Source organism: Lissotriton vulgaris, chromosome 2_1 (genome assembly GCF_964263255.1).
Source record: "Lissotriton vulgaris chromosome 2_1, aLisVul1.2, whole genome shotgun sequence".
NCBI classification, from domain to species: Eukaryota; Metazoa; Chordata; class Amphibia; order Caudata; family Salamandridae; genus Lissotriton; species Lissotriton vulgaris.
The window spans coordinates 1,248,831,430-1,248,844,842 of NC_141687.1; the positions used below are offsets into that span (position 1 = coordinate 1,248,831,430).

General features: G+C 48.7%; 1 protein-coding gene across 1 annotated transcript in view; it reads right to left on the bottom strand.

Moving 5' to 3' along the window:
* Positions 1-13,413, bottom strand: part of JHY (junctional cadherin complex regulator) — a 452,312-nt gene that overhangs the window by 62,042 nt on the left and 376,857 nt on the right. Inside the window, exon 8 of the mRNA XM_086956964.1 lies at positions 1,760-1,888. Coding sequence (XP_086813090.1) covers positions 1,760-1,888 — 129 coding nt within the window. The remainder of the gene's footprint in view (positions 1-1,759; positions 1,889-13,413) is intronic.

A 13,413-nucleotide genomic window follows, 5' to 3' on the forward strand; every position in this document is an offset into this window, starting at 1 on the left:
TTGACAATTTATTGTCAATAATAACGCCTAGATTGCGGACCCGAGAGGAGGGATTGGGTAAAGGTCCCATTTCGTCTGCCCAATGTTGAGGGCCCCAATGTTCAGAATTTTTTCCAAAGATAAGCACTTTCGTCTTATCCCCGTTTAACTTAAGCAAATTGAGCTGCATCCATGCTGCAATATTGCGCAAGCCCAAATTGCAGAGTAGACAGGTCCGGTTCCCTATCAGCCGACAAAGAAAAGATGATTTGAGTATCATCGGCGTATGAAAACAGTGTAAGCCCTGCCACTTCAGCAATCACTGCTAGGGGCTGCACATAAATGTTAAATAAGAGTGGGCTCAAAATAGAGCTCTGGGGTACTCCATACTGAGATGTAATGGACTTTGAAGTGGCTCTAGAGGAGAACACCTGGAAGGTTCGCTCCGATAGAAAAGAGGACAGCCAGCCAAGCGCCGAACCAGCGATGCCCAATGCCTGTAAAAAATTTATTAATATGGTGTGTGAAACTGTATCAAAGGCGGCACTTAGATCTAATAATATAAGGGCAACTGTATTACCATCCTCCAAGCGCTGACATAGCACCTCAGTGACGCCCAGCAATGTGGTCTCTGTAGAAACTGATTGTGATGTATGCAAAAATTGAGAAGATTCCACAAACATAGCTAATTGGCCATTCACATGCTTCTCCAAAACTTTAGAATAAGTTGGGAGCAGGGAAATAGGCCTAAAGTTAGACGGCATGCTGCACGCTTATCTGTTGTAATGTGTTGTGGATTTGTGAGCACAGGAATAGACAATGGATGTAAAAGCTGATGGTTTGAACAAGAGAAGGGTGGAAGGATAGGCAGTTGACAGATCTTAAAATGATTAAAGCTACATGGGGGCTGGAGATACACTGTGAGTGAGTATGGCCGGTTTTACTGGCAGCACACAGATCTTTGCTAAAGCAAATTAAGATTATGACTTTTCTAAGAGTTGCATGGAAGAAACAGAAGAGGGTGAGGAATAAGATCTAGTAATGCTGTAACCAACAATATCAAATGTAAGAGAGATCTAGGCAAGAATGACAGTTGGCTTGACGGCTTGTGTTAGCAAAGGGTTTTAAACAAGATGTTACAGACTAGGCAATAGTTGTAGGTGGTGAATTCATGTATGTTTTTCTAGCACTGGGGTGATGATTGCAGGGAGGATAGTTTTCAAAGATTAATAGTCATGCGGGTTGAACCACAGAGTAGAAGCTGGTAAATCGTTTTTGTGATCTGAGGGTTCAAATGGGTCAGAGGTAATGCTATTGAGCAGTGGAGAATGAGTTCACAAAATTATTTGGTTGTTTAGGATGAGACAATGCAAAGGATAGATGGGTGGATTAGGGGAGCATAAGAAGAGTGGAGTGGAAAATTGTGATCATTTGAAATGTTGAGTAGGTTCTGTGAGTCAGTAATAATCCTCTAAGCTCACTTGTGGGGTTCTATTATGAGATATAAAATTAAATATTGACAGAAAAGAATAAAAACAACAAGAGTGAAGGATTGCTTAAATTAAACTAAACTACAGGCAATTACTCAGGTCGCATTCAGTCCATACAATTTTTGATCACTATTCAAATCCGGAGAGCCATATGCAAAACGGTGCAATGGGAATGCCCAGACATGGATCCCTTGATTCCAATGATTGGTTTAATATTGACAGCACTCTAAGGCTACTGACGGGGCCATTGATGATAAAATATGAAAACAAGCAAGAAACAGTAGATTAACCTTGTTTCTGGATACTGAGGACGTGCTTTCCAGCTGCAGTGGTGGTTTCTTTGGAGCTTTTGAAACATTTTTCTTATTGATCTCTTTCACTTTATTTGCATACTCTTTTTGTTGCTTTAGGTGCTCCATCTGCAATAAAAAAAATTGTTCTTTAAGTCATTACATTACATTGCTGAACTGTTTGCCTTTCAACATTGATGTTTTAAGTTGGAATAATTAAAAACATTATTAAGAAACAGTCAACACTGCTTATAAATTGGGTGATTTGCAGTCATGATACATGGAATAAAAATATCTAAAATACAGATATCAAAAATGAAATATTGAAAAATATGTATTAAGAAATAGTATGTTCTTAAGTCTGTTTTACTGAGAAAAAAAAATGAATTTTGGAAACAATTGTGAAAAATGCAATGATAATTATTCAAGTGTTGAATGGGGCATCAGTGCCTAAGTTTTTTCTTTCCTGGAAATTTTGTTCTTCTTTATTTTATTCTGGTCAATCAACAGAATGTGTTACTACAGAGCATCACAATGTCGAAGCTCCAATAACATTTTTGTTGAGGACGGAAAAAAAGAAGGGAAATTAAACTACAAATTTCGAGATTCTGAACTTTAATAATTAGTTAATAATTGTACCCAGTTCCTCTTAAATTAAGTGAACGTGCCTCAAGATTTAGCAGCTTGATGTTCTCGTTCACTTGTGTCATTAAACAAATTTTCACCATTCACCGTGTGTTGGAGCTAAATTACTTTTCAATTTTTGCAGTAATGAGGCTTACTAAAGATATAGATCAAAGGACAATATTCAAACATTGTCAGCTCTAATAGGATTATTTGGCTCTACATACACAGTTGTTAGCAATCTGTGGATTGGGGGAGTCCCTTAACCATCAAACTTTCAGTTCACCCACTCTATTATCAGTTCAGCGGACCATCATCCTTCTGATGGTGAAGTCCCCCTGGCTCTGCTGTCAGAAAGCTTACTCTGTTGGGTCAACAAAGTAGTGGACTCCCAGCCTGCTGCCATTCCTGCCCAGGGGGACAGGGGGACTGCTGACTCCTGCCTCCATTTGACACGCACGGTCCAGGGGGACCGCAACTCCCAGCCTGCTGCCATTCCTGCCCAGGAGGGCTGCTGACACCTGCCTCCATTTGACACGCATGGTCCAGGGGGACCGCAACTCCCAGCCTTCTGTGCGTGGAGCACAACTAACCATGTCACTGTAGAAGAGCCAGGAGGCACTTCAAAAGCGGTTGCAGGTGCCCACAGCGCGGGACGAACGTAGGTGTGCCTGGGCCAAGGGCGGGCCCATCTGTACCCGTCAGCAGCCGGAAGAGGCCGGGCTGGGCCAGGTTATTTTTATCTGGTGCATTGGACATTTACGGACCTTTACCCGGACTATCAGTCCCAGAGACCATGAACTAGGAACTAGGAACCAGGAACTGAGGTACGAGGGCACCACATTATATTGCTGTGCTGTGCAGATATAACTTGTTAGAGGAAAATGGTGCAGAAACTAACAGCAAAAAGGAAATCACTAACAGCCCAAGGAGTGGTGGGGACATTGGATGCCTTTCTTTTAAGGGCAGAGTCAGCCCTTATCCACAAAATCGCTCTTACCGAGCGTAGGCTATCATTAGAACCACATTCCCTTGTAAGATAGTCTACATTGCTTGACCCTGCAGACCACACTAATTCTGGCTCCAATTCTCCCCCGACTAATGCATTGCCCAATCGGGCCCCTGTACCGGACGACACCCCACATATACTCGACACAGCCAGTAGGCCCAAAGTACTCAGCAGAGGCCAAAAAAGCAAAATCATTCAGGGGGGAAGTCCCTTGCGCCAGTACAAAAAAAGAAAAGGACAGAGCTCTAATAAGCAATTATATCCTATATGAAAAAGAGGGCGCAGAAGCATAATGAGGGAGGTCGGGGAGGGAACTGTCTGGCGACTGACACTGTTACTACTGCTGAAGAGTCTCCCCCATTATCTCCAACTCCCCTGCAGACTGACAACAGCAGGGAGTTTTGGACCAAAATGAGTGAGGTTGTATCAGTCTTATTGAACCCCCTGTTGCAAAAGCTATCCAGGATGGAAGCGGCATAGCAAAATTTGAAAAGCTTGCAAGCATTGTACACACAAATCAGGAGAGTCAGCAGAGCCAGCAATGCCACATGAGTACCCAGCCTCCTCAGCAGCACCAGGCTACTATGTGTCATTATAGCGCTAAGATCGCCCAGCTCATTGGGCCTAGTAGCTGTCCAAATGATCTGTCCAACATGCCTGTTTCTGGCCAAGTGTTAGCACCCCTCACTTACCCATTGGATTCCTACTCCAACTACTGCAATAGGGTACCAACAGGGAGGTCAAATGATACGGTACATACCCAAACTACCATCCAAGAATGGCTGTTGAATATCCAAAAAGCCCCACCCCCAAATAGGCTTAACAATGTACGCAGGGTGGAAATGCAGCCACAAAGCAGCCAAGGACAACATAATAAGCCAGCGAGAGTAACAACTGGTGTTAAAACATTACATTTATCCCCAAAAGCAGCACCATACAGCATAGTGCTGTCTAATGTCCCTACATTGCCATATAGAACCATGGAACAATGGACCAATCTAAAAAATAAATGACTACATGAAATATGGAAAAAAAGGACAGGTCTACTAAATCCCCTTTTTACAGAGTTTAAAATGGTGAGACGGGTCAGTTGGCTAGGGAGATAAAAACAACTCTAGAAAGCGTCTGCGTAGGACTATCTTTTGGGTCACCAGATCTGGTCCAAGCAATACTAGAAAGGGTGGGTAACTGGTTCATAGAGAAAACGAGGATTAGTATCCTACCTCTTGGTTACTTTTACAAACCATCTGGCCTTACACCGTATTCACAAGGGGAAGACCCAGGAGGGGGCGGAGACAGCATAGATATGCCATCCTGTGAATAATCACTAAGAGGTTTTCAAGCCCCTAGATGATAATGACTGACTATCCTCATTGGATGGAGGACTAGCCGTGGATATAGGTACTGTTAGAACCGGCTGTCTCTAGTTGGCAGAGGTATGTACTTCTGACAAATAGGGACACACCTTTTCTAGTCAGGGCAAGGGGATCACACACTTAGATAACCCCTGCTCACCCCCTTGGTAGCTTGGCAAAGCAGACAGGCTTATCTCAGAGGCAGTGCGTTAAGCATTTATGACCACATACAGTAATAAAGTGAATACACTACAAATGGACACGACACAGTAGTATTATAAAAATAAGGATTTTTATATAAGGCTTAGCACAAGACCAAATAACGACAAAAATATACCACAGTCTTAATAAATACTCTAGGAAGGAAAAATAATAGTTCAAGTGTAGTTTCTTCTTAGCACAAAAGTCTTTAGTATCAAAAGCAACTCTTCTTCTTTAAAACACAGTTCTTGGCAACAATGTAACTCCCACTGGAGTTACACGACTTCGAGGCAAAGTTAATCCAAAGGTTCGGCGTCGACCGCGAGGAGCGCTACGTCGAGCCCGGAGTCGCACTGACCCCCACAACACAGTACCTTGGAAAAGCGAAGCACACGATGATCAGCGGCGTCGAGATGTCCGGCGTCGCGTCTCCGGCGTCGATCCGGCCTCGGAGTCGGGGCGACCTGCAGCGGCGTCGATCGAAGTCGGGCAGGAGCAGCGCTCACGAGGCGAAGCAGGATGCGGCGTCGTCGTCGATGTCGATGATGAAGTTGCGAAGAGTGAGCAGCGCTCACGGCGTCGAGAGGGCTTCGAAGTCGATGCGATCAGCAGCGGTGCAGACACGAAGTCACTTGGAGCTGGAGCCGAACTCGCTACTCACTGGCGTTGCTGCTGGCGTCGATCGGGCCCGGCGGCCGGCGTCGGGGAAGCGGGACACTGGAGCCGTTACTCACGATGTCGAGCTGGATTCGGCGACGTCCGTCGGCGTCGAGATTGCTGGATTCTTTCAGAAAGGCTGGATTCACAAGTTCCAGCAACAAGCACTTTTAGCAAATGATGAAGTCCTTTAGCCCTGTGACTTCAGCAGGAGACTGGCACTCTTCCAGTCCTTGGAGATTTTCTTAGCAAAGTCTGAGAGTACACACAAAGTTCCTCTCTCCTGGTTCCTTGGCAAAAATAAAGAAGCAATGCAGGATTCCCCCCAGCAAACAGCACACTGGCAGAAGGGGTAGGCAAGTCCTTGGATCAGCAGGCTTCTTGTCCTTGGTTTCAGGGTTCCTTGTCAGAAGTGATCTGAAGTCTTGGTTCAGGGGTCCTTCTCTTATACCCCTTTTTGGCTTTGATCCCTTTGTCCATGCAGGGGAATTTCCCAACATCCTGGGTTTGTTGTGGGTGTAGCCAGGCAGAGGCACCTGGCCTATTCACTGTGCAGGGCAGAGTCCTCAGCCGCCCAGTAGGAGGTGGAGCCAGCATTGTCACTGGCAGGAGCAGAGCTATCAGCCTCCCGGCAGGAGGTGGGGCTAGGATCGTCCCTGGCAGGCACAGAGCCATCAGTCGCCTGGCAGGAGGTGGAGCCAGCATTGTATCAGGCAGGGCAGGCTATCAGAAGCTACTCTCCCCCTACTCTCAATGCAAATGTCCCACTCATCCCACACTGACTCAGCAGATCTCTGGAGCCACCCAGCTCCTGTCACACACACACCAAACCAGCAGAAACCAGAAATAGTTAGACAAGAAAATAGCCACTTTCTAAAAGTGCTATTTTCAAACCCAGAGTCCAAAAACCATCCACACAGATGGATGCGTGATTAAACCCCGAGTTCAGGGATACCAAACTCGACATTGCACCATGCTCCCCGAGCCAACTAGGATTATAACATTAATAACCCAGGCAGCCCATTCTAACTAATGGAGGGCAGGTTACCTTACAATAGTGAAAAACGAATATGGCTGTAATTCACTATTAGGACATGCCAACCTTGTCAGGCTTGTCCTACCTTATGCTTACAATGCACCCTGCCCTCAGGCCTACCATAGGGGTGACTAACATGAAGTTAAGGGAAGGTTTGGGGACTGGCAAGTAGGTGTACTTGCGCAGTCAGCGTGACAGTACCAGACTGCACGTAGGTCTAGCAATGGCAGACCTGTAGACATACTTTTACTAGGCCGCTCCTGTGGGTGGCACAACATGTGCTGCAGGCCCACGAGCAGCATTTGTATTTACAAGCCCTGGCACTCCTGGTGCACTAAACTAGGGACTGACAGTAAACCAAATAAGCCAAACATGGAATTCAATCAATACAGTAATTTAACATAGGGAGCACTTGCACTGTGGCACTGATCAGCAGTGGCACAGTGCCCAAAGCATATACCAGCAAAACATCGGAAACAGTGGAGGCAAACAGAAAAAAAATGGAGGAGAGACTCAAGCCAATGATGTCAGGTCTAACACGTGTCCCCTCCAGCTGAAATGTGGGGAGAACTACCCTTCCCCTGGGGAGTTCTCATCACTAAGGCGGAAAAATCTGGACAGACCATCAGCATTGGCGTGATCTGTGCCAGGGCGGTGTTCCACCGTAAAGTCCATCCCCTGTAGGGAAATGGACCACCTCAACAGTTTTGGGTTCTCACCCCTCATCTGCATCAACCATCTGAGGGGCCTGTGGTCTGTCTGAACCCGGAAGTGAGTCCCAAACAGGTAGGGTCTTAGCTTCTTCAGCGCCCAGACCACAGCAAATGCTTCTCGCTCTATCGCACTCCACTTCTGTTCCCTGGGAAGTAACCTCCTGCTGATGAAGGCTACAGGTAAGTCTCGGCCCTCTTCATTCACCTGAGCTAGAACAGCCCCCACGCCATGCTCTGAAGCGTCCGTCTGGACAACGAATTCTTTAGAAAAGTCGGGTGCCTGGAGTATAGGTGCTGTGCACATTGCAGCTTTCAGGGTGTCAAAGGCCGTCTGACAGGCGTCAGTCCAGATCACATTTCGTGGCTGCTTCCTGGAAGTCAGCGACGTCAAGGGGTGCACAATGTTACCATAATCCTTGACGAACCTCCTGTAGTAACCCGTGAGACCTAAGAAGGCTCTCACCTGAGTTTGGGTTTTGGGCGGTGCCCAAGCCAGGATGGTATCAATCTTGGGTTGCAGGGGGGCCACCTTGCCGCTCCCTACTTGGTGCCCCAAGTACACCACAGAACCCTGCCCAATCTGGCACTTACTGGCTTTGATTGTGAGGCCTGCTCTGCGCAGGGCCAACAACACTTCCTGGAGGTGGCGCAAGTGTTCCTCCCAGCTGGCGCTGAACACTGCAATGTTGTCCAGGTAGGCGGCACTGAAATCCTCCAGTCCAGCCAAGACCTGGTTGACCAACCTCTGGAAGGTGGCAGGGGCATTCTTCATTCCAAAGGGCATCACCCGAAACTGGTAGAGCCCATCTGGTGTGGAGAATGCTGACCTCTCTTTGGCCCCATCAGTTAAGGCGATCTGCCAGTACCCAGACGTCAAGTCAAACGTACTAAGGTACCGGGCAGCCCCCAACCGATCTATGAGCTCATCAGCTCTGGGGATGGGGTGCGCGTCAGTCTTGGTGACTGAATTGAGTCCTCGGTAATCCACACAGAACCGAAGTTCTGGTGAAGCACCAGGCGCTGCAGCCTTCGGGACCAAGACCACTGGGCTGGCCCAAGGGCTGCTAGAGGACTCAACCACCCCTAAGGCAAACATTTTGGAGACCTCCTCCTTAATGTATGCTCTGACCTTGTCAGTCACCCTGTAAGCCTTGTGCTTCACAGGAGTGCTGTCTCCTGTGTCCACATCATGGACACACCAATGAGTGACACCAGGAACCAAGGAAAACAGATCAGGAAATTGCCCCAACAGGTGGCGACAATCTTGCTGCTGCTCAAGGGTCAGTGTGTCAGAGAGGACCACACCATCCACTGACCCATCTTGCTCTTTTGCATACAGGAGGTCAGGAAGAGGCTCACTCTCCTCCTCCATTCCAGCATCTGTAGCTAGGAGCATGCCCACTTCGGACCTTTCTAAGTGGGGCTTCAAACGGTTGACATGCAGGACCCTCAAGGGGTTCCTGGGAGATTTCAAGTCCACCAAGTAGGTGACATCGCTCTTCTTCTCCACAACCTTAAACGGTCCAGTCCACCTGTCCTTGAGCGCACAAGGTTCCACAGGGGACATAACCCAAACTTCCTGACCAGGCTGAAGCTCAACCAGAGTGGCATTCCGGTCGTACCACCGCTTCATCTCTTCCTGGCTGGCCTCCAGATTTGCCTGAGCAAGATCTCTGAAGCGCCTAGTCTGGTTCCTAAAGGCCAGCATGTAACTGTATACATCCTGGGGAGGTTTCCTGGGAGATTGCTCCCAGCCTTCTTTGACCAGACTCAAAGGTCCTCTTACCGGGTGACCATACAAAAGCTCAAAGGGGCTGAACCCTAGAGACTTCTGTGGCACCTCACGGTAAGCAAACAACAGGCATGGCAAGAGGACGTCCCATTTACGCCTCATTGGTTCTTCAAGACCCATGATCATGCCTTTAAGGGTCCGGTTGAATCGCTCAACCAGCCCATTACCTTGAGGGTGGTAAGGAGTGGTGAACTTGTAGGTTACCCCACACTCCTTCCACAGAGACTTCATATAATTGGAAATGAAGTTGGTGCCCCGGTCTGACACCACCTCTCTGGGGAACCCCATTCGGGAGAAAACACCCATCAGTGCCCGTCCCACCACGGGGGCCGTCACTGTTCTGAGAGGGATGGCTTCCGGGTACCGTGTGGCATGGTCCACCAAGACCAGGATGAACCTGTTGCCCAGGGCTGTCTTGGGGTCCAGGGGCCCAACAATGTCAATCCCCACCCGGTCAAAGGGGGTACTGACCACTGGAAAAGGTTGGAGGGGAGCCTTCTGCTTCCTTCCGCTTTTCCCACTTGCCTGGCAAGTGTGACAAGTCTTGCAATGGATGTCTACATCCCTTCGCATCTGAGGCCAATAAAAATGGGTGACAAGCCTGTCATAGGTCTTGTCCTGCCCCAGATGTCCAGCTAAAGGAACGTCATGAGCCAAACCCAGTAGGAAGGCTCTAAAGCGCTGGGGTACCACCAGCACACGGGCTGACCCAGGCTCAGCAGCCTTAGGCTCGCTATACAGGAGGTCGTTCTCCCAGTACACAAAATGTGACCCTGACTGATCACCTGAGGTTTGGGCTGAGGCCTGCTGCCTCATACCCACAAGAGAAGGGCACACCTTTTGTTCAGCACAAAATTCTTCCCTGGAGGGACCACCATCCTGCTGCCAATGGGTCAGCTCGGGCAGGTCTCCCAGTTCAGCAACTTGTTCCCCTGTGGGCTCCAGGGCATCCCCCTCAGGGTCTACCTCCTCCTGGACCACGGGAACTACGGGGGATGGTTTTCCGCGCCCCCTGCCTCTTCTCTTCCCAGCTGGGTCCTGGGCCATACTTTCAGGCTCCGGGACCCCATCAACACCCTTACTTGCTGTCATCGATCGAGTGGTTGCACACACCCACTCTGGCACACCCAACATTTTCAAGTGTGTCTCCCTCTCCACCTTAGCCCAAGGGGAGTCTTCTAAATCATTGCCCAGGAGACAATCAACAGGCATGGCGGGCCTTACAGCAACTTGAAGAGTACCTGAAACTCCCCCCCATTCAAAGGGAACCTGAGCTACCTCACACTCTTTCTGGGAGTTGTCAGCAGCTATCACAGGGTAGAATGCGTGGGGAACCACCTGCTCTCTGGACACCAAGTGACACTTGACAGCTGTCACACTCGCTCCGGTGTCTCTGAGAGCTTCCACTCTATGGCCATTAATGGTCACCCACTGCCTATATTTATTAGTGTTACTAGGCAGAGGGGGTGGAGGGACCATTTCCATGTCTCCTAGCGAGACCAGGGACATCTCTGCGGGACCCCTCCCACCAGGGACAACCATCTCCTCCCCTCCCAGGGCTACACTCGCCAACTGACGGGGGGGTGCACGTGGTGGTGCATTAGAGTCCCTCATGGGACACTGGGGATCATAAAAACGATGTCCTACCTGCTTGCAAACATAGCAGGTCATTGGGCCCCTATGAACAGGTTTACCTGTCGGGGCCCCTGGCTTCTTCCCAGGGGGAGGCTGGGAACCTTTCCCTTGGTTCCCTTGGGGATTACTTTGGGGCCCTTTCTGGAACTCCTTCTGTTTACCCTTGTCCCCCCCACTCTTCTGCTGGGGACCCTGCCCACCTTTGGCTGAGTCTCCCACTGGACCCTTGTGGACCCTGGTACTGACCCAGCGGTCCGCCTCCTCAGCAAGTTTTCTAGGGTTAGATATCTTGCTATCAATAAGGTGCTGGCGCAGCTCTGGAAAACAGTTATTAGACAAGTGCTCCCAAGCAAACAAATCATAAAGAGCTTCATAACTTTCCACTTTGCTGCCCTTTACCCAACCATCCATGGCTCTGCAAAAAAAAGACACATATTCAACCCACGTAGTACCAGGCAACTTCTTACATTCTCTAAAGGCTTGTCTGTACTTTTCTGGGGTTAGGCCATACCTCAACATTAAAGCATCTTTCATATGAGCATAAGACGCCCTATCTTCAACAGGCATGTCTAACAGGGTATCTCTCCCCTCATTCACAAAGCGACCCCGCAACCCCGCTCCCCAATCCTTCTCAGGGACCCGGTGGGCCAACAATGCTAACTCATATGCTTTAAACCACTGGCCAATATCTTCATTCTTCTGATAATCTTTTATCACATCTTTGGGAAAATAAAACCTACTTTCTGCAGGCACAGATGGGATGCTGCCACCAGAGGGATTCAATTCTAACTTTTTAGCTTGGATATCCAGCTCCCTCAACCTGGTTTCACGCTCCAAAGCTAACTTCTCTCTCTCAAATTCTATCCTTTTGATCTCCAAATCAGCTTCTCTTCTGCCTTTTGCATTTTCTAACTCCAACTGCCCATTTATCTTAAGCCTTGCCATTTCCATGTTGTAAGCTCGCTCTTTCGCCCTTTCTTCTCTTTCTTCAGGGGAAAGACCTTTGGAGGAAACACTGCTACCGGGAGAGGACACAGGGCCATTCACTGGCACCTCCTCATCCCCTTCCCCTGTGGGTACCACCACCACATCAGAGGGATCTCTGGACTCCCACCAGGCCTGCAACGCTTTGCGAAAATCATCTTTCCTTGAGAGGCCTGTGGTAGGAACTTTAAACTGCTCGCAAAAGTGCTTCAGCTCATCTTTTTTGTATTTCTTTAGCTTATTCCTATCAAACTCCTCCACAACAACAACAGCAGGGACAGTGACTCCGTTGTCACTCATGGTCAAAACTGGCAGTGTTCAAAAAATCAAGCTTCAGAAAAGCGGAGAACAAAAATAGAATCCTTCCAAATTAGATTGTGGCTGCGCTATGGTCTGCTTTCACTATGTAGCGCACACTAATCACTGCACATGGGTCATAAATGCAAAGTTCAAATCCTCACCGCTGACCCACCAATGTTAGAACCGGCTGTCTCTAGTTGGCAGAGGTATGTACTTCTGACAAATAGGGACACACCTTTTCTAGTCAGGGCAAGGGGATCACACACTTAGATAACCCCTGCTCACCCCCTTGGTAGCTTGGCAAAGCAGACAGGCTTATCTCAGAGGCAGTGCGTTAAGCATTTATGACCACATACAGTAATAAAGTGAATACACTACAAATGGACACGACACAGTAGTATTATAAAAATAAGGATTTTTATATAAGGCTTAGCACAAGACCAAATAACGACAAAAATATACCACAGTCTTAATAAATACTCTAGGAAGGAAAAATAATAGTTCAAGTGTAGTTTCTTCTTAGCACAAAAGTCTTTAGTATCAAAAGCAACTCTTCTTCTTTAAAACACAGTTCTTGGCAACAATGTAACTCCCACTGGAGTTACACGACTTCGAGGCAAAGTTAATCCAAAGGTTCGGCGTCGACCGCGAGGAGCGCTACGTCGAGCCCGGAGTCGCACTGACCCCCACAACACAGTACCTTGGAAAAGCGAAGCACACGATGATCAGCGGCGTCGAGATGTCCGGCGTCGCGTCTCCGGCGTCGATCCGGCCTCGGAGTCGGGGCGACCTGCAGCGGCGTCGATCGAAGTCGGGCAGGAGCAGCGCTCACGAGGCGAAGCAGGATGCGGCGTCGTCGTCGATGTCGATGATGAAGTTGCGAAGAGTGAGCAGCGCTCACGGCGTCGAGAGGGCTTCGAAGTCGATGCGATCAGCAGCGGTGCAGACACGAAGTCACTTGGAGCTGGAGCCGAACTCGCTACTCACTGGCGTTGCTGCTGGCGTCGATCGGGCCCGGCGGCCGGCGTCGGGGAAGCGGGACACTGGAGCCGTTACTCACGATGTCGAGCTGGATTCGGCGACGTCCGTCGGCGTCGAGATTGCTGGATTCTTTCAGAAAGGCTGGATTCACAAGTTCCAGCAACAAGCACTTTTAGCAAATGATGAAGTCCTTTAGCCCTGTGACTTCAGCAGGAGACTGGCACTCTTCCAGTCCTTGGAGATTTTCTTAGCAAAGTCTGAGAGTACACACAAAGTTCCTCTCTCCTGGTTCCTTGGCAAAAATAAAGAAGCAATGCAGGATTCCCCCCAGCAAACAGCACACTGGCAGAAGGGGTAGGCAAGTCCT